Below are 24,370 nucleotides of genomic sequence, written 5' to 3' on the forward strand. Positions count from 1 at the left end.
AAACCATCTGGAATGATAGAAGAAATTCGACAGTTCATACACTCCAGTGTCGAGCTTTTTCTTGATTATTGCACATACTTCTTTATATATTTTTGGCAGAATTGGAATGTTTCACTTGACCCAGGGCTTGTGTGGGATTACTGGAAAGCTGATAGGTGAGAAGTACTCTGATTTGAAGCTCCCTCTTTCTGAATCTCCACAAGTGAATGCTCAATTGTATAAACTCATGAACACGTGCATCAGAGCTCACTCATTCAGCCACAGAAATCCTGGCTTGTGTGCAGTGTCTAACACCTCTATTCGCTCCTTTATGTAACATCCCATCAGAGTGAAGGGTCCTGGTTACTTGGATAGTTGTGGTAAGCTTCATAGTGGATCTCGTATTATTTTATGCATGATCCTAAACTGCTCTGATACTGATGCAATCACTGGTTTCATTTTAAGGGCCATCAGTTTGTACTTCTTCTTTGTGGCAGCATACATGGCATTTGTACTTGATTCTGAAGTGGGTGTGAACTGCATGAACGTGGTTTTTGCACTTAAAATAATGGCTGAAGTTGCCGTGTATAGTGAGGACACTGCATCAAGAACTTGTCCCGATGCTCGCAGATAGCTAGACTGGACTGAGACTGGATCAGAAGATATGACTGGGGAATAGGCTGATATTACTGGGATGTCTGCATTGCTTACATCGATGATTAGGGCCATTTCTTCACTTTTGGTAGTCATATCCTCCATTAGCAAAAATCTGAATCCTTCAGTCGAAATTGCTGTGCCCTGACTCAGGGCAGTCCTCTTGGTACAGTGGGTATAGTAGCCATTCTTTCTGTGTTTGGACATACAATCATCACCGTTTGGTTTTCTTTGAAGAAATTGTGCACTATGCTTTTGGTGAGCACATCAAATGGATGTCTGAGCAGAATATTGTAGGCTGCTGCCTGAATAATGTGAATTTGAAGATAGAGAACGATGTCTCTAACTTGGAACAGTACATTGTGTACTAGACCGAGTGACTGATTAACTTTTTCATTTGCTGACTGCATGTTGAGCTTAATCATGGGATCGTAGATAAGTCCTAGCAAATGGCATACTTCCTCTGACATTGCTACAATTTGGCAACCAGGATCTAGGATTGCTTTCACTCATTCCTTGTTGTCAATCAGCGTGACTATCGAGCAGAGCGCATGTGAGTCCTTCACCACTGTTAGCTGCTCTGGCTCATCTTTGCTGTGGACATGCTTTAGATATGCATTGTAAACATCAGAGATGATTGAGCCTGTTGCTGCTAGTGGCTCTCCTCCTGTCTGACTGTAGCGATTCTGTTTTCTGCAGATTTTAGGATCATCACCATTCCTGCTGTACTTGAGGGCATGACACGCTTCAGTGTACATGCTTCTCGATACTTGTTTTGAATGTCTGGTGATATAGAAAGTGGTCCCTCCATTGACAGGATTATGTAGAATGCTTTCATTGACTGTTTGAACTCTGTATTTGCTAGTTCCAGCTGGTAAATAGGCAGTGCATTATGATAGGCTGCATCGTGTGCCCCTGGCTTCAGGGCTTGCCCAAAGTTATGCATGTTTGGTGATACATAGAGTGCATCTCTTGCTGCTTGGAACTGGTGCTCTGGTGCACTTTCTGTGATGGGAGCAGATGCGCTAGGAGTACTTTCGCTAGCATTCTCTGCCTTCATCTGAGGCTTTGGAGACTCAGGTGCTTTCTCCATTTGTGCTGGCTTTGCCGCCACTTCTGTTGGTCACCTAGGTGGCATATGCACACCATCAAATACTGGTCTCAACCTCTTGAGGTTGTACAACTTGCGCTCCAGTGCTTCAATCCTATCTCTTGCTCCTAGAGAAAATGAACTGGCTTTGTCTGATGAGACCTCAAATAGGTTTGCTGCTAAAACAGATGCTGTAACTGGTGTTTGGTTGCATTGGTGCCACTTGTAGATCTGATCATGAATGGTGATTCCTGAAATGTTGCGAGGCATGAAGGTTCCATTCGGTAGGATGACCTTCCCTGCTGCATTGTGCATGCACTTGTCATTCTTGACATCTTTCTCAATGTGCTTGCAGGTTCCTATCATTTCTCCTGCTTCTCTGCAGTAGTGGCAATATCCACTTGCATTTCTATTTGTGGCTGGTGGCTTACTTGCAGCATTAGATTGTGTGCTGTCATTCGACTTGTCCACTCCTCCAGTTGCTGTGGCCATGAGCATTTGCATTGATTTGACTAGGCTTTCTATGAGCAAGGAAATATCCTCACTTTTGATACCCGTCATTCTGCTAGCTGACATAGTTGACGACGTTTTGACTATTGACAGCCCTGCACTTGTTCCATGCAAGACGAACTTTGCCGCTTCGTAAACATCATTAAGGGGTATGGATTGTCAAGATAATAATCGGGCTGCTTCAGTTGTAGCCTCTGCGAGATCCAATTCCATAGCTTCCACTGGAAGCCTCATATGAAGGTGCATTTACGTTCTGACTTGGAGATGCAGTTCTTGCCAATAAGAAATGACATGATGGCTAGAAATTCTCGGTGATAGTTCCCTAGCTCCACAATTGTTTACATTCTGAGGTGAGCACACTCCTCAACCAAAAGATCCATGTCTCTAACCTCCCATTTCTTCTCCGTATGTGCATCAGGGTACAGTTCCTGAATGGCTTGCTTCAAGTCTTGGTAGGTTTTAAGTGGATCAGTATATTCTGGAAGCGATTCTATGAGATCGATGATGTCAATGTTAAGGTAGCATTTTACCCATAGCTTCTTCTCGGCTTCAGTATTAATCTGACAATGGTTGAATAGGATTTTAAGGTCATCAAATAAGTGAAATAGTGTTCTTGGCTGATCGGGATCGAATACCGGCACCGATTGATCACCTTGGAATGGCATTTGGTTGGTTACAATGGTATCCATGACTGACATGGCTGTGCTAATAGGCAGAGATGTGTGGGTTCGATCCCAGACTTGATTCCTAGTGTGTTCTGCTGCAAATGCTGCTTCTAGTTCATCTAGAAGTGTTCAGAGAGGTACTTCAGAGGATGAGAATGTGGAACGTGCTGAAAGCAGCTCAGCGACAGATGATTTGAGTGAGTGATGCAGGGATGGAGTAAGGGTACTAAGGGATGAGATGCTAGGTGAGGCAGTGGATGCAGGTGATCATGATCAGGATGCCAATAGCTGTGTTTCATGTGATGGAGATGGATGGTAGTCAGCTAGATGAGGTCGGCCTTCTTCTGTTCAATCAAATTCTGCCCTCTGAGACTTGTGTAGTTAACTGAGTCACTGATTAAATGATGAGAAAACTTCCTCATCTGACGAATCACCTATGGTTGTGAGTCCACTGGTGTTTCAAGGGGATACTGAACTTCCTCTTCAGTTTTCGAGCATAGTGCGATCGACTCAGTGCTGTGAACTTTAAATTTTCTTTCGCACCTCATGGTGGGCTCCAGAAATGATATGCTCAACCACGCTCTGGCTGCCAGCTACCTTCTATCCTCTTAAGGAAGGCAGATTGAAGCTGTCCATCTTCATTCACCTTGGACTGCAGTTGCAGGGACTTCAGCTGATAATGCTTAGAGGGGTGGCTGCGAGTCATTCAGCATCTAGCTTGAAACTGAGTGGTGAGTGATGATTGAGACTAGGGTGATATTTCCACTTCTGGATGAGTCAAGAGATGGATGAATCATGTGGACTATTGGGTAGATAAAGTCAGAATCGGACAGATGGATGTAGAGGTGCAAGGATCAAGCAGTAATGTGGGTCTTTGGCTGACTAAGCTAGTGACTTGGGTGCTAGAGGTAACTCTTTTCAGCACTATGGATGAGGTCTGAGTGCTTCCTTGGTCTCTGGGGCATCTATACTGTGCTCTCCAGTGCTACAGATAAGGTCTGGGCACTTGCTACAGCTGCAGAGTCTGATGAGAATGGGAATCTGAGTTGTTAGAGCTTGTGACTAGTGGCGTGAGAGAGAAAATGAAGTGGTGTGAGTACGAAATGTGGTAACGTGACTTAGCTGGGCACCTTCTGAGTCATGTTGTGGGTCACTAGAGAGAGTGCTGCCCCAGTTGGTGTTGAGAGCAAATGAGGCGTTGAGTGTAGACTAGATGAACTAAATAGGGCACTCCACCCTATTGTGAGGATAATGTAGAAATTGAGAACTGAGGGGTGAACTCTTCATTTTTTTTGTGGTATGTACATTGGTCATTATATAAGTGTAGAATAACATCTTCTAGTGTAGCAGAAGATGTTTCTGATCCCTGCTCCCATTTCCAATCCTCTGAAACAGTTTTAAAATGTTTCCCACCTCCTCCTCATCATCGCTTGCAGTCGAGAAACCAGAAGGTATGGGCCCTCAAGGGTTTGGTGGTCTGCTGCCCTGCACTTCCCTCACTTAGAGTGCACTCTCATTCTAACTTTGCCAAACTCATCCTGCTTCATCTCTTCTTCTTTGTTGTCTTAATCGGTGGTGCTAGCATGCAGGTCCTGGCTTATTTTCAAGCCTCATGTATGGCCCTTTGTGATATTGTACTGCTTCTGTGGGTTCTTCAGACTCAGAGGTCCTTGTGCTATTCTGTCTAGAGTATTTCACTTGATAGATACATGTTATCGAGTCACGCAGTCCTCAGCTGCTCTTTCAGTTAGACTTCTGAGTACAGCACTTTCTGGTGCATATCAATGCCTATCGACAAGTACAAGACTGTGTGTCACGGATCTGGACCATGAATCCTATGCACCACTACCTAATGGATGATTAACCACTTCGCCAAAAGGCTGACAATGATAAGCTTGGCTTATCACTTGGTTCCGACTATATATGCAGTGCAACTGCAGGTTTTACATGTCATGTGTGGTTTATTCTGTGACATTATCCCCTGTTTAAGGATCCTCGTCCCTGAGGGTATATAGCACCACCCCAATCCTAGCTTTGGACTGGCTAATCTGTGCATTATTGGATTGAAAGTCAGGGATTCAAATTCATTGGTTGCCCCATCTTCAACCAATTCTGAGAGATGCTTTGTGACTAACTTGCATGCACTGGGACATGACTAACTTGCACCGTATTATTGGTGACTGACTTGCACTGGTGAGTTCGCCTAATGAATCGCGATGCTCGTGACCAGTGACTAACTTGCACAAAGTGTTGCCAGTTCTCAGATTCGAACCAGTGACCCCGTAAGCTTATCATTTTGTCACAGATCCAGACCATGAATCCTATGCACCACTACCTAATGGATGATTAACCACTTCGCCAAAAGGCTGGCAATGATAAGCTTGGCTTATCACTTGGTTCCGACTATATATGCAGTGCAACTGCAGGTTTTACATGTCACGTGTGGTTTATTCTGTGACAAATTTGCTCATCAGTGCTTGAGCCAGTTCAGAGACAATTAGAGCCTCATCGTCAGCACTTAATCAGCTTTGTCCAGATATAGCAAGTTCCCATGACATAGCTCAAGGCCTCAGTCACAACAGTTCACAAGTACAGGAGTCACCAATTGCATTACACACACACACACACTCTAGCTTTTGACTCTTTTTCAGTCGGAGGCATCACTATAGTTGAACCTGTCACTCACTGATTCAGTTGATGAACTAATCTGTTTCAAGTCACATAGCCAAATGACTTATGGCTGCCTGTCACTGCATTATCATCTGAAGTTTTCAGCAACCATAGCCTAAACGGACTGCAGACGGAAAGCTCCAGTTCACCTTTCTAGTAGGATTGATTAGGGGAGCTGCTCACAGCCAGGACATGGTTAAGCATATCAGTGTGAGTACAGAATGTGGTAATGTGACTTATCTGGGCACTTTCTGAGTTGTGCTATGGGTCACTATAGAGAGTGCTGCCTGATTGATGTCGAGAGCTAACAAAACATTGAAATCGAGCATAGACTTGTAGAACTGAATAGAGCACACTGCCCTATTGTGAGGATAGCTGTAGAATGAAAAACTGAGAAATGAACTCTTTGTTTTTGTTTTTTGTGTCATGTATACAACTCATTATATAGATGTAGTATAATGTCTTCTAGTGTAGCAGAAGACATCTTCGATCTTGTCTATGTTTTTAATCCTCTGAAACAGTACCAAGACATTTTCTGCCTCCTCATCATTGCCGCTTTCAGTTAGAAAACTAAAAGGTATAGGTCCTCAAAGGTCCAGTAGTCTGCTGTCCTGTGCTTCTCTCACTTAAAGCACATTCTCATTCTTATTTTGCCAAAATCATTCTGCTCTGCCTTTTCTTCTATGTTCTCATAATCAGTGATGCTAGCGCACAGATCCTGGCTCATCTTCAAGCCTCATGCATGATTCTTCTCAATACTTTACTGCTTTCTCAGGTTTTTCAGAGTCAGAGGTCCTCATGCTGTTATCTTTAAAGTATTCTGCTTAATTGATATGCATTATTGAGTCATGCAGTCTTTGACTACTCTTTCAGTTGGGCTTTTGAGTGCAGGACTTTCCAGTGCATATCAGTGATACTGACTCCCATTGCCTCTGACCCATTGAAGGGACATAATATTGCTTTGATCCTGTGACCCCAGCTGCTGAATGTGTTGAAGGACCTGGACAACTTTCATATAGGAGTGTTATAAAAATCTTTCAAAATCAGCCTGAAATATGCAAAGTTTTGGACCTCCAGTATGCAAAGTGTGACAAGGCCCATGGCTATGTCATGTTTTATAACAATACATCACATCCATATATCACGCTATGTCTAAGTCAAAAATGTATGAATTTGTTTGTGAAACGGCCCGCTACTCTCACATAGGTATGTTATAGAAGAGCTGCAAATGCATTTAATATTGTCACAGACATTTTTTGTTATTCATTTGTGATCAGAATAAGAAGATCTTGATGAGCAAACTGCAAATTCTGTATTTTCCAAACGTGAGAGGTACAAATCCATGGGATTCAAATGAGACTCAGGGAAAGGAGAGCTACACAAGGAAAGGCTTGGATGTCACAATGCAGCACAACACGTGCATGTACTATGATGATTACTCAATCAGGAAATCATTTATTTTATGTCAATATGTGGCTATATAATGGCCTTGTTGCATCAATGAGCCTTCTCACACATCAATGCCAGTGTTTAGCCACCTAGACATGCCTAGATCAGGGACCCCGACACTTATTGAGTCTCTAAATATGCTAAGTTGCAATAAGGAGAAGGGTCTTTTGGGGGCCTCCGAGGTCTGAAATATGCAATCCACGATAAGGAAATCATGATTTGGGGCTCCTCGAATATGCTATTTTGTGACACTTCTTATGGAAATTACCTGGGTCCTTACATAGACAACACTTGTCGCAATCTCAATGCTCATCTTCTTGAGCTTATGATACTTTCACATTCAGAAAACTGCCCAGTTTTCTCTCTTCACCAGTCTGAGGAGCACTTTCACATGAGCAATCTATTATTCATAGAGGCCATGCCTGGATGTCACCTATTCCACAGCTGAGATGATGACTGGATCAAGAGTGAGCCACTGCTTCTAGGTCAGCGCAGACAATCACTTTGAATGTATGTAGCCTCCAAGCTAGTGATGTCCAGAGCCAGGCTCAGCCTGAAAGCCTGGGCTTGGGCTCAGCTTCAGCAGGCTCAGGCTTGCCAGAATCACAAGCTGGGCCCTCTGTCAGGGCTTAGGCTTGGCTTGGGCTCAGCCTGGCCTAAGCGCCGGGCTTGTGGCAAGTCACTCTGATTGATGTCTACAGTTCAATTAGTGAGGTAGATATCTAAGTAATCCATATGAAAGTCCTTTAACCATGCCTGATGATATGGCCAGCAAATGGCAGAAGGGGTTGGCTCATGAGCACATGCTGGGCAGTAAGAAGGGGATCACGAGTGACTGAAACCTGACTTGAAGACTGCTTGTTTGACATCACGTGACCTATTACCTTGCTTGAAATGCTGTGGCTGAAAGCCCAGGCTTGGGCTTGCTCCAATTGGAAGGTGTGCCTGTGCACAAGCTTAGAGAGCACCTGGACCTCACACATGTCCAGCCTAGTAAGGTTGCCATGCAAACCGGACTTGGAAGCCTAGCTAGATCCAAATGTGTGCTCCTCCCCCACTGCCAGTAGCACCTTAGATATCATTGCTTATTTCCTGTTAGAGTACATGGAAATTCCCCTGCTAATGTAATGTGATGGCCACTGAGTGGCTGAATGATCGAGGATTGATAAGGCCATGCCCGTTCCTGATAAGGTATGTGGTCACACTCCCTGGTGTCTCTACTTTCGGACTGCATCGGAATCTGGTGCTCGCTGTGTTTGCATGTGTGTCCGCCATCACCGACGATGGTGGTGCTCTTTCTTCTCTATGTAGGACATTTCTCCATTGTTTTTTCTCATTTTTTCTTCTATGCACTCCTATCACATGCTGTAAGCAATCTCACTAATATCCATAGTCATAAGTGGAGGTGTGAGGTGCATGCTCACTGCCACCAACAGTGACCACACCGATCTCTTATATTGGAAGCGTTCCTCCACTGTTTTTGTGTCCTTTTTATCACTAGTAGGCAGCACAATTTATGATGCTACTATATAGTTTTGGTGACAAACCCTCCATGGCACAAGTGTGCTCACCACCGCCAATGGCGACAAGCAACATATGGCTCAGACTCATTTTTTCGACAAAGTTTTCATTACCTCTTTAGAGTATAATATTGGGGAGTATATTCTGCATGAAATAGACATGGAACAAATAAATAATAGACAATGTGAGAGCAGAACATAGTTTGACACCAAGATTCTTGGGAGACTACAAGCCCCTGCCAGGCAAGCTACAGAATGAGGTGTCACCTGCATAGATCAATGCCTATAGAGTCCAACTATACTGCTTACTCATCAATGCATCTGCTATGACCACCTCAAACATCTGCAATGGCTACGGAGCTGACATTCTCCTTCTGTGCTCAGTTTGACCTGTTGTGCAGACCTCATTTCTTCCCCTTGTCAGAATGCAGCTTTCTCGTTATCTTTATAATAGGTACAGCTGACCCATCAGATGAGGAGACAACATTGAGATTGATGAAATTGGTGAATGGCTCACTGGACATTCTGCACTATTTGTTCAGCTCAATTGAAGCAGCGCAGATATCGACAACATGTGCAGTGATAGTGGATGAGGTAGATGCATCGATGGGGGCAGTGGCATTGACGAGGGCAGTGACATCGATGGGAGGTGGAATTGACGGGGGCAGAGACCATGGTAATGGCAAGGGATGTGGTAGCAATCAGGGCAGCAGTGTTGTTGACATTCGAGGTGGATTGACTATCCATGCAGCTACTGATGTGCAAGCCTGCTTTATCTCTGGCTGCATAGGCATGATCAGCGATGTTGATGTGAGCATCATCACCATTGTTGTCATTGTTGCCACACATTTCTGCCATCTTCACATTGAACTGCATGGTCTCCCATTGTCTGAACTCCTCATTAGACAAATATTTTCAGTATGTCACACCTGATTCCCAAGCATGGAGCAGAAGCTCCAGCTCACTCTTTGAGCTGACGTCACTAGGACAACAGAACCTCTTGAGCAGATAATTGATGATGGTAAGGTGAAACTTTGCAGTAATGTTCTCTTCGAAGTTCTGGTAGACCATGTGTTTGATCGAGATCAGTGAAACTTTGTCTAAACATGCATTAGTGAATATATGACAAGACAGAATGATATCATACTTACTGGCTTTTGCAAGCACCAGCTCAGAGATTCTTGCCTTAAGCTGGAGCATCTGCTAGATGTGATTATCAATGAATCCTACCCAAACACCATCAGGGCATGACAGGATAAGCATATGAAATAGAAGGATACCTTCAATCTCAGAGATCGTGAACCCTTCCATGCATACTGCATAGTTTTCAACTGAGGTCTTTGTCATCATCTCAAGGTAATCTGCAAGGCATTGATTGCTGTAGAAGACAAGCAGATTGTTGTAAAGTTCTGAGTTCATTTGAACTGCGATCAAGAGGGTCTCAACATCAGTGTGTGTGCTGTGAGCCTGCAGCTGACCAGTCAGGTTAGTATTGGGCATCACTCGACAAATACAGCTACTCACCTCATCCTGAATCCTCATCAAAGTCATTTGAGCATCAGAGAACACGGCGAGTGTGACATTATGCTTCGAGTACTTCTTCATATCTCACTTCTCCTCCAAGCTCTTGATGTCATTTTGAGTCATCATGACACATTCCTCCTTCGACATTGCACTCCACTTTGGCCATAAGTCATTCATAACATCTGATGATTTGTACTTGGAAATATCTGGTGAGAGGGCTGATCATCCACAGCGATGTTCAGTCAATGTCGTGAAACAGGTGACTGTGATAATAGAACTCACTGTCATTCAGATGGTGGAGTTCTCAGTGCTGAAACACATTCTATATGTTGACCTTACAATGGAAGGGTGACTTGCAGGGGCACTGCATGATCAGGTGATAGTAGTAGTTGTGAGAGTGGTCTTGAAAGCACTCCCTGAGTGTGAAAGCTTGCTTTCAGATCTCTTCACGCACCTGATTCAGTGCCTCATTCAGCGTCTCCTTGCATTTCCATCATTTCTTGACCAGGAGGGCCTTCTCAATAGGAGTAAGTCTGTATACTGTCTTCCATTTGTGCCTGTGCCACCAAGGTGTCCTTGACATTTTCAGAGCTCTTGCCATGCTCTTGTGCCTGGCATTCGAGAGGCATTGAAGCAGCCTTTCAGCCACAGTCTGAGCCATATTAGAATGTGTGATGATCCTTGGAGAGAAGCACTTGGTCAGAAGCACTTCATGAGATTTTTCATCTGTTGACAGTTGATGGGATCTCAAAGTCTATTGCACATGACTTACACCCACTCCTTCAGCTTCAGAGAAATTTCGCATTTTAAGTAGTTCTACAACAATCAATATACATTATCAGTCATATCGGTAAGGAGGATGCAGTTCAATGATGGAGTGAAGGTATTCCAGCTTAGATTCTGGTACCTCCCTGCTTGGCAGCAAATTTTTGAAAGAAAGCAACTGCACAAACTCTATAACATCATCTGCAGTTTCAAATGCCCTTACAATGTGATCACGCACTGCAAGAGCATACCCATGAGAGTGAAGGTATCTGTCTGCCATTGGTCCCACAGATGAGACTCCTCTGCCCCTTGTGGCGTGTTTGTATCCCATGGTGGGACTTTGTTCTGTCAGCATTCACTGAGATAATGAACTACTGCTGAGTGAGGATTGCATATGGAGGTGGGCAGGCACAGGTGAGAGTTTTCCAGCAGGCATGAAAATGTGAGCTTCTGATGTTTGCCATGTGGAGGTGGAAGCTGCCCTTCAGGCCGTGTGAGTGTGGCCAGTGTCAGAAAAATCATTACACTGTGTAGCCTCTTGCAATTGAGTTGCATCATGTCTTCCTGTGTGAACATGCACAGTCTGCACTTGCATCGTATGACCTGCCAACAATCAACATACATCAATGATGCATCGTGAGCTAGGCACGCACCTTGGAAGGAACTGAATATGCTATTTTTGTCAGCTCTGGCAGATGCTAATGGCTCTATGTGGCCTTGTACATCATCTGATGAGATTTGACTTCAGTGAAAGCACTTGCGAATGAGTCTGCATGTCAACTTATCACTTATAATGTGCAATCACAATACTGAATTCTCCATAGTAGTATGATGGCGCATGTTAGGTAAGATCCCTTTGTACATGTACAACGTGATGGCTTCATCAAGGTTCTTCTCCTTCTGATGATCTGCATTCAGGAAGTTCTGAGCATTGGGCTTGCAGTCAGCCCTGAAAAATGTGAGCATAGTTAATCTGTTAATTTTGGATGAAAAGCTCACCAGCTCAAGAATATGCCAGTCTTCACCCCACACCACACAATGTACTTCACCTTGTAATTGCCTAAAATCATCTTCGCTATGTGAGATACATGTAACTCCTTCACAATCTGGTCCACACCTCATCAGCAGGCTCATCGAGACTTCTGGCTGCATCGCAGAAGATTGACTGCAATTTGAACACTTTATATGCCTCGTCAATGTTCACGCCATGGACACTAACTGGTAGTGGGTTCTTATATGCACCCAGGGTGACTGGTGGCCTATGTGGAATGATAAGCATGAGTGAGCTGGTTAGTGTTTCACTTGCATCTCAAGTGATTCATTTAAACTCACTGCTCAGTGTAGATCCTCGGAACCTTGCCTCTAAGAATAACCTAGTATTTATCCATGATATCAAGACAGAGGTGACTTGGGAATGGGAAGGTAGTCGAGTAAGAAGGAGGTGCAAAGTGAGTTGTTGGTGCATGACACGCGAGCCGCCAGAGTGCAAGCCTGTAGCTCGACTGTGATTGCAGCTTGCCTGTGGCTGTAGAGTGGAGTCCTGCCACTTTTATGCACCTCACATATATATGCTGCAGTCTATGCATCAGACACTATAATAGATGCTGTACTTACACTTGCACTGCTGTATTTGACAGCGTAGAACTGCCATAATCCTCAAGAACACAATTTATGATGGTTTGAGTCCATCATGATACTATCATGAGAGAGTTTGTGTGCTGTGCAGTGCCACTTTGTATGCTCTCAGTACTCAAATCACAAGAATGTTCAACACGGTGAGGTGATTTGTTTGCAGGGAACCATAATATGTACAGTAGTTACAGATTAGCAATATAATCTACAAGGCCACTGATGTCACCTTCAATGTCCTTATCAAGTGCCTCAAGTCCTTCATTCTTGTCTTGCTCCTGCTTGACAACACTGCCAGAGATAATTACCAGTGGCTCGAGAGCAGCTGCAGCACCACCCTTGCATTTGCCAGGAGAGAGGTCACCTGTGAAGCTGTCGAGGTCAGCTAGTTTCTGCAGCTGAGCAAGATGGCAGATATTCACATTTCTCTGCCTCTCACAGAACTTGTGTAGTGAAGGATATAGCATTGGGTCATGCTGGTGCGTGTGCTCCAGTACAGATACAAAGATTCACTCTTCATCTAGTATTGTGGTATAGAGCCGGTGCACCTCGATGTTGCAGCGAATCAGCTCCTCGTATGCATGTTTAATGTGCAATGACTTCTTCATGAGCTCCCAGATAGCTGGCTTTGTCTATGGCCTATCATGAACATTGTTCTGTGTGTCCTGTAACAGAGTAAACTCATCAAGGAAACTATAATGTGATGTCTTCGACCAATCCAGTGTCAGGTGTGGAGGATCGATTGTGAGTCTGGCAGTATTGTATGCCTTGACAGCATGCCATATGGCATTGCAGCGAGCTTGCAAAGACTTCGCAATGTGCGTGTGAGCATGATAGGCTGAAACATGTAGAACATTCAGCAAATATCTATAAATCAAATGAAAAAATCACACACCTGTCTGAGATAGATTCAGCTTGTGCAGCTCAAACAGCCACTGCACAACAAGCTGCTGTAGATTGTCCAATGCACAGTGATATGTGCACATTGCAATGTACTTGGCTGTTTCGACATACTTGTCATCAGTCGGCTGCCAGCACTGTGATATGTTCATTTGCACCTCCATTGCCAGCAGGTCATGTGATGATATGCACCAAAATGTTCTGTGCTCGGAAACCCTTCTGAAAGAGCAGCTGAGTGCCGTGCGACTCGATAATGCATATCTGTCAAGCAGAACAGTCTGGACAGACCAGCACGAGGACCTCTGACTCTGAAGAACCTGTGGCAGCAGCACCATATCGCAAAGGGTTGTATATGAGGCTCAGAAATGAGCCAGGACCTGCACATTAGCATCGTCGATTATGAGAACAAAGAAGAAGAGACAGAGCAGGATGAGATTGGCAAAGTTGGAACAAAAGTTTGCTCTAAGCGAAAGAAGCGTGGGGCAGCAGACCACTGAATCCTTGAGAGCCCTTACCTTCCAGTTCCCTGACTGTGAGCAATAATGAGAAGGAGGCGAAGAACATTTTTGGACTGTTTCAAAGGATCAAAAATGCGAACAAGGATCGGAAATGACTTCTACTACATTAGAAGGTGCTATTGTCACAGCGACGCTAGACAAGAGATCAAAAGACTATAAAAGAATGGTCACGTGGAACGTGCCGCCCTGATTCCCCTGATCCCTAAAGGTGGCTAAAGAGCCTAACACTCACTAGCTGTGTAGCAAGTGTCTGAAAGATGATAGATATATAGTGGAGCTTGGAAAGCTCAGTAGTCGACTGGGTAGTAGACGAGGAGAAACAATCTGAGGTTTCCTCCTCTACATGCTGGTCTTATATACATGTACAGTGGGCTATCTTACCTAAGCTACCTATCTACGGGTATAAGCTAATGGCCGTACATGAAACAATGGAATGTCCGAAAGTTGAACAATAAGTGGGAAGATCGATGGCTGCCACAGCAGCATGTGCAAACATCGTGCCTATCTTGTTTTTCCTTTGTTCTCCAGTGAGAACATCGTGCCTATCTGGCTTCTGGCTAAACTAATAGGAAGCGGAGGGCCAATGCCTAACAATAGTCCTTGTTCCCTTTGTTCCCAAATGGGTGCCTCTATTGTATCCTGGAATAGACAGGTCCGACCATATCATCCACGGGTCTGGATTATAACATGTGATGTAGACTATCACCTGATCCCTACATGTCGCGTCTGTGGCTGAGTGGTGTGGGATATTGGTGAAGCACGTGATCTGTGGCATGAGTAAAGTCACGTGTGGACTTTGTGGTGAAAATCTGTGACACTACCCCCCTCTCAAGGCTCATTGTCTCGAGGAGCCAAAACCTTTATTGCCTCTTCTTGTTGCTCGTAATGGTTGATAGCTTCTGGAGGGAAGCCCTTCTGCATAATACTCGAATATTATCTGGGCTATCCTATCTCCTGGCTTGACCGAAAATATGAAATCCGTTGTGTTGATTAGTATGACCTTAAGTTCTCCAGTGTAATCTGGGTCAATGACTCCTGCGCCCACGTCAATTCCTCAAGAAGCCAGTCTGCTTCATGGAGCTATTCATGTATAGGTGTGTTTAGGAGGGTCGATGGCAACTTTTTTTTTTTCTATCACAGCTCGTGAATGTGGAGGGATTTCATGCATTTCTGCTGCAAAAATATTCCATCCGGCTGCCTCACTTGAGGATTTCTTTGGTGATTTGGCAAGGTCTGTCATCTTGTGGTATAGGAAGAACTCATCTGGGTGGTCGAACATTTTGATTCTGTGAGTGGATTTTGGGGCAACTTCATATGAGGACAGTTTGAAGCGTTTTCCACCAAATGTGACAACCCTGATTGGTGCCTTGGGTGCATCTGGGTGTTGCTGGTGGAATTCTTGAAGAAGCTCATCGGCGTTGGTGAGATTTGTTTGGGGTTCCCATGTATCATCGAAATGGTCATAGCCTTTTCATTTAACGAGGTATTGGACCCTTCCCCTCACGACCTTAGAGTCTAGGATTTCTTCAACTTCGAATTCTGGTTCTCCTTCAATTTCTATAGCTGGGGGCTTTGGGGGCTCATGGTTTGCGACCATGTCGTGATGGTACATGATCAATTTGCTAGCATGAAAGACCGGGTGGACCTTCATTTGCTTGGGCAGCTCTAGTCTGAATGTGACTGGGCCTAGCTTCTGAAGTGCTTTGTAAGGTCTGAAGTTTTGTGTGCCTAACTTTGCAGATTTGACTTTTACTCTGAGATCCTTCCCTTTGAGTAGTACTAGGTCTCTGACTTTGAATGGGACTTCTCCCTTTTTCTCGTCGAAGTACCATTTCATCCGTGAAGCTGAAACTTCCAGTGCTGCCTTTGCCTGTTCTTGTGCCTCAGATCGGTGAGCGAATAGGTGTTTCAATGAAGGATGACATATTGATTTGTGTACGTCGGGTGCCATTTTTGGATGCCGGCCATATTCAACGAAGAATGGGAAAAGTGCGGTGGACTCATGGGTCTGATTATTGTATGAGAATTCTGCTGTTGGCAGATAGTAGACTCAATCATTTTTCTGTGGTTACAGTACATGCGTAGATACTGTTTCAACACCTGATTAACCCTTTCTGTCTGGCCATCCGTTTGGGGGTGATATGCTGTAGACATTGTAGACTTTATACTGAGCTTCTGGCAAAACTCCTGGAATAGTTTACTCGCAAATTGAGTACCTCTGTCTGAGATGATTTGGTGAGGTAATCTGTGGAGTTTGAAGACTTCATTATAGAATATGTTAGTGACTTGCGACGAGGTAACTGTATCGTCTGTCGCATAAAAGTGCGCTCGCTTCGTGAGTCTGTCTACGACGACAAGTATTGCCGTCTTCTTTTCTCCCCTAAAGTCCATGGCTGGAGGAAGTTGAGTGATGAGATTGATGGTGACAATCTCCCATGGTCCTCCTGGTACATTATTGGGTTGTAGTAGTCCATGTGGTTTTTCTCTCGAGTACTTATTGCGTTGACAACTGTCGCAACCTTGTACGTATTTCTTAACCATTACAGACATTCCTGGCCACCAATAGTTCTGAGTAATGAGCTCCAATGTCTTGAACCTGCCTGGGTGTCTGGCTGGTAATGTGTCATGATGGAGTTTTATTAGGTCAAGGCATAGCTGTTGATCCTTAGGGACATAAACCTTTCCGCGGTGGAGCAGCAGTCCGTGCTCGAAGTTTCATTCCACAAGGTTTTTCCTAAATTTGTGCTGTTCTGTAGTCAAAAGCGCATGATAATCCTTGGTCATCATGTCATCTGTGAGTGCCTTCTTGATCCTTTCCAGTAGTTGAGCATCATCAACTTCAGATGCATGAGCGGGTTGAATCGCATTGATAGCAAAAAATTTAGGTTTTAACAGCATTTGGTTTGAATTGTTGCTGTCTACCCCCTTTTCATGGTCTGGCCTCCTAGACAGAGGATCAGCACGTAGCATAGTCTTTCCAGGTCAATGACTAAGTATAAAATTGAATCGTGTGAGGAATAATGCCCAGCACGCTTGGTGCCGGGATAACTTCTGTGCTTGGCAGAAGTATGTAAGGTTGAGATGATCTGACCAAATCTCAATGAGTTCTGGGTGTCCTTCTAAATTGTGCCAGTATTCTTCCAGCACCCAAATAATTGCGAGCATCTCTTTGTCGTAAATCTCATAGTTTCTCTCATGTTCGTTGAGTGATTTGGAGTAGTATGTGACTGGATGCCATAGCTTGTCTTCTCCCAGTTGTTCGAGTATTGCTCCAGTTGCGTAGTCTGAGGAGTTGGTCTTTAGACGGTATGGTGCAGTGTCGTTGGGGAGTTGTAAGATCAGGGCTGATGTAAATGCCATTTTGAGTGCACTGAAGGCTTGGTCTTGCTCTTCCTTCCATTGCCAGGGCACGTCCTTACAGGTGAGAAGTGTTAAAGGTCTTGCAAGTTTCGCAAAGTCCTTTATAAATCACCTGTAGAAATTCGCGAATCCTAAAAAGGCCTGTACTTGTTTGACCTTAGTAGGTGCTGGCCAGCCAAGGACACCTTCGACTTTAGCAGGGTCCATCTGTATCGAGTTCTTGCTGATGATCATGCCAAGATACTCGATTGAGGACTGTTCAAAAAAGCATTTTTCTGGTTTGGCATACAAGTCGTTGTCCCGGAGGCACTGTAGAACTGCTTTTACTAGTCGTCGGTGTTCTTCAAGATCGTCCGTAAAGATGAGGATGTCGTCTAAGTAAACTACCACCTTTCCAGTGCGAATCAAGTCCTCGAGGACTGTATTCATCATTGTTTGGAAGGTGCTAGGAGCGTTGCAGAAACTGAAGTACATTACTGTGGGTTCGAAGAGGCCGCAATGTGTGATGAAGGCAGCCTTTTCTTCGTCTCCTTCCTGAATCCTTATGTTGTTGAAACCCCATCTCAGATCAAGCTTTGTAAATATGCTAGCTTGTGAGAGTCTGTTGATGAGGTCCGAAATGTGTGAGATTGGGAACTTGTTCTTCTTTGTTACTGCGTTGAGATTCCTGTAGTCTTGTACTAATCTCAGTGAGCCATCTTTCTTTTTGATGAAGAAGACGGGTGCTGCTGTTGGACTCCTTGATCTCTTGATGTATCCTTTGGCCAACTCTTGGTCTATCCACGTGTCGAGCGAATTTCTTTCCTGTAGGTTCATAGGATATAACTTTGCCAGGCATGGTAACGATGCCTCTGAAACAAGTTCGATTGGATGATCGTAAGGCTTTCTGGTGGGCATTCGTTCCAACTGCTTCTTGGAGAACACATCGCCATACTCATGGAAGTGTTTGGGGACATAGGCTGACCAGTAGTCTTTGTCCTGTTCTTTATTTTGCGGTGCTCTATCCTGATTCCTCTTGGTTTCAAGACCCATGATAAGTGATGCTATGGCCTGTGCATCAGGGTCTTCTGATAATGACACCCATCTAATGAAGCTGTCCATGTCATTCCAAGTGTCACCTAACTTCTGGGAACTGACGAACTCCATTAGATCTTCAATGTGGGGGATGTTTGTGTCTTCCAGGTCCTCCTCCTGGACTGCTACCTGTGAGGGTGCACATCATTGTGGGCATCGGGTGAACTCAATGGTAAGTTTTCCCCAATCCACTTTGGAATTGTGCTCTTTGAGGAAACTCATGCCTAGTATAATATCTTCGTGTCCTATATCGGTGACAAGAAGGCTCTGTCTGCTTGTATGGTTTCCGATAGTTATACTTAGAAGAACCCTTTTCTTAATGGTTCCACCCTTGTTGTGTGATGCATCTGCATTGTAAACCCTGATCTCTTTCTCGAGAGAGATCATAGCAAGATTCAACCTATCAACCAGCCATGGATTGATGTAACAAGAATATGCTCCTGAGTCGAGGAGCACCTCAGTCTGGGCTTTCCTTACTCCCTATTTGAGGTGAACAGGTAAATCGATCGCATGATTTGACGAACCAGTTGATGCAATATATAGAAAATCTGAAACTGGTACATGCGAGAGCGAGTAGGTACTGTTACAATGTTTATGAGAACTCTGGCCAGACCTCAGAGAACCCGCCGAAGAAAGTCCTCGTCACTTTTCACCTCCGTGATCCTAGCTGCTTTGACAGTTGGTTCCAGTTCCGCCTCCTTATCCTTTTCCTTCACGTCATAGCTGGCGAGGAAGGCACGGACTGCTTCTTTCCTTGCCTTGCCATCGTCAGAACTGCTTGATGCTGTTGGTGTCAATATTTTACTTGTTGCTTGTCCCCGTCTGGGCATTTTTAGTTTGCCTTTGTACTTGGGGTCAGGGCACTTCTGCTTGAATACGAAGGGATGCTTTCCACAACGTACGCAGAGTTTTCTCTCCAGCCAGCCTTCTTGTTCCTTAGTGAGTTGAGACACTCGGTCCACAACCATTGCGTTAGGATCCTTTGGGGCTCTTGGTGTCAATGATGATATGATTGCCATTCCGTGCTGTCCTGCCTTGTCGGCCCTGAACTTGGATTCGAGTTGGAGACAGAGGTTGAGGTACTCTGGCCATGTGATCGGATCTGCGATCCCTAGGCTATCTCGAGTTACCATTGCCTGGCGTACGTCCTTGCTTTGATGTTCAGCGATGTAACCGATGAGTGCAGTGTGCCCTAAGTTGGTCTTAGTGGTCCATTGACAGAACTGTTCTGCGAAGGAGACCATGGTTGGGTAGGTCTTTGTGCAGATCTCCTTCAAGTGCTGTTGCGCATCTTTGTCCAGGTCGAGGGTCCTGTAGTTGACCTTGAAAATGTCGACGAAGTCTTTTCAAGTGCCGAGTGCCTGCCGTGCTGCTGCCTTTGTTGCATATTCTGACATGTAAGTGAATGCACCTCCTTCTAAGTGCAGCAGTGCTGTGGTAATCTTGCATTTGTCATCGTTGATCTTATTCCACCACATCCAGATGCTGAGTTGTTGGAGCCAGTCCTCCAGACTTCCTTTGCCTAAGTAGTGTGGAGGTTCGGCTATCTTGACGTGCAGTTTGGACCATGCCAGAGGTGTGACCTTGCGTCATTGCGACATCGCTTGCTTTGAGTGAAGCTAACTCATGACGCAGCTTGGTGTTCTCGCTGCCTAGTTCCATCATCTTCTTCCCCATGTCTAGCATGGCTGCCTGGGTACTGGTAATTTCGTCATTAAGGACGATCATGTGTGCATCCTGGACCTTTATTCTGTCTGAGAGTTTCTCATTCTCAGACTTGAGTACTGCTTCCTTGAGTCGTCGCTCTGTTTGAGCTGATGCAATTGAGGCCTCAAAAATTCTTTTGTGCTCGTACATCTTATCGCCGAGTACATTGTACATTTTCTTGAGCTCGTTATCGACCAGTGACTTCATGACGATGATTACCCATTCAGGTACTTCGCCGAGTGCAGATTGCCTGATAGCATCTTCGAGATGCTCGTACTGGTGCCTGTCATAAGACCATGCAGGGGGTATGTAGGCAGGGAGGAGTGATGGAGTTGGGGATGGTGGTCCTCCAAGTTGTGATGCAGAGTCTTGTGGTGTTAGCTCCGGTGATGCTTGTCTAGAAGCACGAGGTGTGCTTCCATCATGTGCCTCAATGTTTGGATGCATGATGTCCTGCATTCTTTGTGCAAATGTCAACATTTGTGCACGTCCAGATTCTGACATTGTGTGGATAGAAATGTGTCTAGTTAAAAATAAAGCCTAGGTACTGCTTGTCCTTGACTTTGCCAATCTCCCTGATGATCTCGTTCAACCTCTGCTATTTCTCTATCTCCCTGAAGTTGATCCTGCCTATCTCCAGGCAGCACATATTGACGACTTGTTTCTCGATGAAGGTGTATTCACGAGTTCTCATGTATAGGTCTGCGCAGACCTTGTCCAACTCTGATGCGAGGAGTTGTACCTTCTTTCATTTGTCCTGATCGATCCTTTCCCAGAATGCTCCTAGTATCAGCTGCAATCTGAAGCAGGTGGCTGAGACCTGCTTCTTAAGTGTTTCGATATGGATGGTGGGCCTGATTCTGGATGAAAGAGGGCAGATGGGTCATGCGTGTGTGTTGACTTTGATGAAGTTGGGTAGGGGTCGCACTGGCTGTGGGGCGATGATTGTGGGAGGAACGGCATTGGAGGTAATGATCTCTGGGGGAGGTCTGGGCTTCCGACCATCTGTAGTGAGGCATCCTCTTCTGAGTTTGTAGCATTCAAGTGGGGGAGTGTGACTGCGAGGTTGGCGAATGATGCCTTGGACCCTGATATGTGTGGTGTCTACAACTCTGGCCACCGCGCACTGTCTGTCTGTAGAGGATGTGCCTAGTGAAGCTAGAGTGAGGAGCCTTTCTCGCTCCTTGTTGATTTCGAGGCATTTGTAGCCGGCGAATGGATCTTCTGCCTTGGTGACCTTGCGCTTTGCTGCCTTGGGCTGCTCAGTGTCTTGCTGAGGCTCACGCCTGGTAGAAGTCGGGTTGAAATGTATGTCAAAAAAGCTGCGTGCTACAGCTGAAACTGCTTGCACTGAAAATACGTGGCCACTTGTGTTGAACACTAAGCAGGGGTGCAGAAAATGTCAGATTGTTTCTGATGTCACAAAAGAATGGTCACGTGGAACGTGACGCCCTGATTCCCCTGATCCCTAAAGGTGGCTAAAGAGCCTAACACTCACTAGCTGTGAAGCAAGTGTCTGAAAGATTATAGATATATAGTGGAGCTTGGAAAGCTCAGTAGTCGACTGGGTAGTAGACGAGGAAAAACAATCTGAGGTTTCCTCCTCTACATGCTGGTCTTATATACATGTACAGCGGGCTATCTTACCTAAGCTACCTATCTACGGGTATAAGCTAATGGCCGTACATGAAACAATGGAATGTCCGGAAGTAGAACAATAAGTGGAAAGATCGATGGCTGCCACAGCAGCGTGTGCAAACATTGTGCCTATCTTGTTTTCCCTTTGTTCTCCGGTGAGAACATCATGCCTATCTGGCTTCTGGCTAAACTAATAGGAAGCGGAGGGCCAATGCGTAACAATAGTCCTTGTTCCCTTTGTTTCCAAATGGGTGCCTCTATTGTATCCTGGAATAGACAGGTCTGACCATATCATCCACAGGTCTGGACCATAACATGTGATGTAGACTATCACCTGATCCCTACATGTCGCGTCTGTGGCTGAGTGGTGTGGGATATTGGTGAAGCACGTGATCTGTGGTGTGAGTAAAGTCACGTGTGGACTTTGTGGTGAAAATCTGTGACAGCTATTCTACACCTATATAATGGCCTATGTACCTATCACAAAAACAACGAGGAGTTCACCCTTCAGATTTCAGTTCTACGACATATTCTTGATAGGGCAGCATGCCCTATTCAGTCTCACTTGTCTACATCTCCATATCATGTCTAGTTAGCTCTTGAAACTGCACCGGGCAGCACTACTCATAAGTGGCTCACCGCACAACTCGGAAAGTGCCCAGTAAAGTCACGTTATCACATTTTTCTCCTCACGCCACCTCATTTTCCCTCTCAACACCACCAGTCATGAGCTCTAGCAACTTGGATTCCCATCCCCATCAGACTCTGTAGCCTCAGCAAGCACCAGGGTCTCATCCCTAGTGCTGGGAAGAGCTGCATAGATGTCCCAGAGATCTAGAGAGTGCCCAAACCCCCTCTGTAGTGCTGGGGAGAGCTGCATATAGTGCCCAAGCCACAAGATTAGTCAGCCAGAGACCCACATCACCACTCGATCCTCGATCCTCGACAACCCATTCATCTGAAGCATGTCCTGTCCCCTTTATTTGATCTGCACATCCTATCCTCTTCTCAACTCATCTAGAGTCAGGGACACTCCTCTAGTCTGAATCACCACTCATCACTCTGTTTCAAGCACAATGCCGAATGACTCACAGCCACCCCTCAAAGCGTTATCAGCTGAAGTTCCTGTGACTGCAGCCCAAGGTGAATGGAGATGGACAGCTCTGATCTATCTTCCCTGAAGGGATAGGAGGTAGCTGGCAGCCAGAGTGCAGTTGAGCATATCAGCGACAAGGTATGCTCGCGTTCCTCAAGATATCAACACCTTGTCTCCAGCTTCTGTGTACGTGAAACTTCAGCATAGTAGTCAACATTTTCAGCAGTCGGTAAGATGAATGTATAGTGAGATTGAATGGAAGTGAGGAAGAGACCTGCATTGGTCTCAACTTGAGTATGTACGCTTCGCCACTCCTGTAACTTCTCAAGATATGCCACCACATATACATCCCAGAGTGACTCCTGTCTGAGAGTCTGAAAGTAGTGGTGCTCTTCTGCACGCCACTGCACAAGGTCTTCTTTCTTGACATCTAGTGATTGCATCGATTTGACAACAGCAATGGACTCCATCTCGATGACATTGAGGGCTTGAATATAATTATTGTAGATCATCATGCTAAGGCTCACGTACTTCTCATCATCCCATTAACAGAAGTACTTATCGATGTAGACATGTCGACGGTAAGCAGAGGCATACCGAGTCACTGGAGCAAGACTGTTCGATGCACTAAACATGTGTTTGAGAGTCTCACCGTCTTTGAGGCCTGTCCCTTTGATGACATTTGGGTGATTCTTGGTCTGACATGCATAGTTGTGTGTATATCTATGGAATGCATTGATGATCATGCAGCACAGCAGCCACTGCCATTCAGGATCGAGGGAGCTTCACTTGATTGTTTCTTCGAAGCTGCACCCAATGTTATAGTGTCTCAGGCTTCAATCTTCGAGAATGGCAACCATCTTAGCTATTATCGTGAGTGGATACTTTGCACTTTGAGTCACATAGTTAGCTCAGCTTATAGCAATCCAAAGATATAACTTACAGTTCACCGCTCCTCATCATGTCGCATATCCATAAGATAAAGCCATGATGGCATGCACTTGCAAATATTCCTGTCTCCTCGAATATACCCCACATTCACTTCTTACCTTCCGACGCAGCTGCTTTTCAGTTCTTCATGAATGATGTGACTTCATCTGCACCATCCGTGGAGTTGCCCTCTTCATTGTCATATTGATCCTCTTTGTCGCTTGTGTCACCATCGACGTCATCTTGCAATGAGTTGCTGACATGATTGCTTTGCTGCTTGCATGCGTCACCCTTGACCTCACCAGCAAAGTGGTTGATGAACTTGTCTGGCAGGTAATAATCACTTTCTTCGAAGACTCATGTATCTCCTCGGTGACATTCACTGACTTGTGCGATTCGCTTGAGGGAGTTGTTGCCATCCATGCTGAACATACAGCACCATCATAGCTTAGGCTCACCTTTGAGCTTTTCAATGAACCTTGTGAAAATTAAAGAATGATGCAGTCGACTAAGACATACAGTGACCCACAAAACTGTTGATAAGATTGCTTACTTCAACTTGTATGGTAAATACCTCCTCAACCACTGGGCTGAATAAATTGCATAAGAGCTCATTGGAAAGTCTATTATCATGGCTTTCCAATGCCGATTTTTTATATTTGTAGCATATTTTGATCCCAAGTTATTTGATA

The 24,370-nt window shown here is 45.0% G+C and overlaps 5 protein-coding genes across 5 annotated transcripts; all 5 read right to left on the reverse strand.

Moving 5' to 3' along the window:
- Positions 1 to 9,452: 9,452 nt before the first annotated feature.
- On the reverse strand, positions 9,453 to 9,737 carry LAESUDRAFT_763450 (uncharacterized protein; the record flags this gene model as incomplete). Its single annotated transcript, XM_040913256.1, has 2 exons — positions 9,453 to 9,637; positions 9,689 to 9,737. The coding sequence occupies 2 exons, from the start codon at positions 9,735 to 9,737 to the stop codon at positions 9,453 to 9,455; spliced, it is 234 nt and encodes a 77-aa protein (XP_040759455.1).
- Positions 9,738 to 10,579: 842 nt separating this feature from the next.
- On the reverse strand, positions 10,580 to 12,930 carry LAESUDRAFT_717306 (uncharacterized protein; the record flags this gene model as incomplete). The annotated part of the gene is made up of 13 exons (XM_040907319.1): positions 10,580 to 10,672; positions 10,834 to 10,877; positions 10,969 to 11,015; positions 11,065 to 11,171; positions 11,407 to 11,429; positions 11,480 to 11,490; positions 11,689 to 11,775; positions 11,826 to 11,932; positions 12,046 to 12,085; positions 12,159 to 12,199; positions 12,441 to 12,481; positions 12,685 to 12,853; positions 12,895 to 12,930. 13 exons carry the CDS (start codon positions 12,928 to 12,930, stop codon positions 10,580 to 10,582), a joined length of 846 nt encoding a protein of 281 aa, XP_040759456.1.
- Positions 12,931 to 13,087: 157 nt separating this feature from the next.
- LAESUDRAFT_663337 (uncharacterized protein) lies at positions 13,088 to 13,507 on the reverse strand (the record flags this gene model as incomplete). Its single annotated transcript, XM_040905056.1, has 2 exons — positions 13,088 to 13,293; positions 13,351 to 13,507. 2 exons carry the CDS (start codon positions 13,505 to 13,507, stop codon positions 13,088 to 13,090), a joined length of 363 nt encoding a protein of 120 aa, XP_040759457.1.
- Positions 13,508 to 18,921: 5,414 nt separating this feature from the next.
- Positions 18,922 to 20,461, reverse strand: LAESUDRAFT_763453 (uncharacterized protein; the record flags this gene model as incomplete). The annotated part of the gene is made up of 3 exons (XM_040913257.1): positions 18,922 to 19,649; positions 19,719 to 19,829; positions 19,891 to 20,461. 3 exons carry the CDS (start codon positions 20,459 to 20,461, stop codon positions 18,922 to 18,924), a joined length of 1,410 nt encoding a protein of 469 aa, XP_040759458.1.
- Positions 20,462 to 23,584: 3,123 nt separating this feature from the next.
- On the reverse strand, positions 23,585 to 23,786 carry LAESUDRAFT_663270 (uncharacterized protein; the record flags this gene model as incomplete). Its single annotated transcript, XM_040905048.1, has 2 exons — positions 23,585 to 23,639; positions 23,692 to 23,786. The coding sequence occupies 2 exons, from the start codon at positions 23,784 to 23,786 to the stop codon at positions 23,585 to 23,587; spliced, it is 150 nt and encodes a 49-aa protein (XP_040759459.1).
- Between the last annotated feature and the right edge of the window lie 584 nt (positions 23,787 to 24,370).

This window comes from Laetiporus sulphureus (assembly GCF_001632365.1).
Source record: "Laetiporus sulphureus 93-53 unplaced genomic scaffold LAESUscaffold_56, whole genome shotgun sequence".
In the NCBI taxonomy this organism is placed as follows: domain Eukaryota; kingdom Fungi; phylum Basidiomycota; class Agaricomycetes; order Polyporales; family Laetiporaceae; genus Laetiporus; species Laetiporus sulphureus.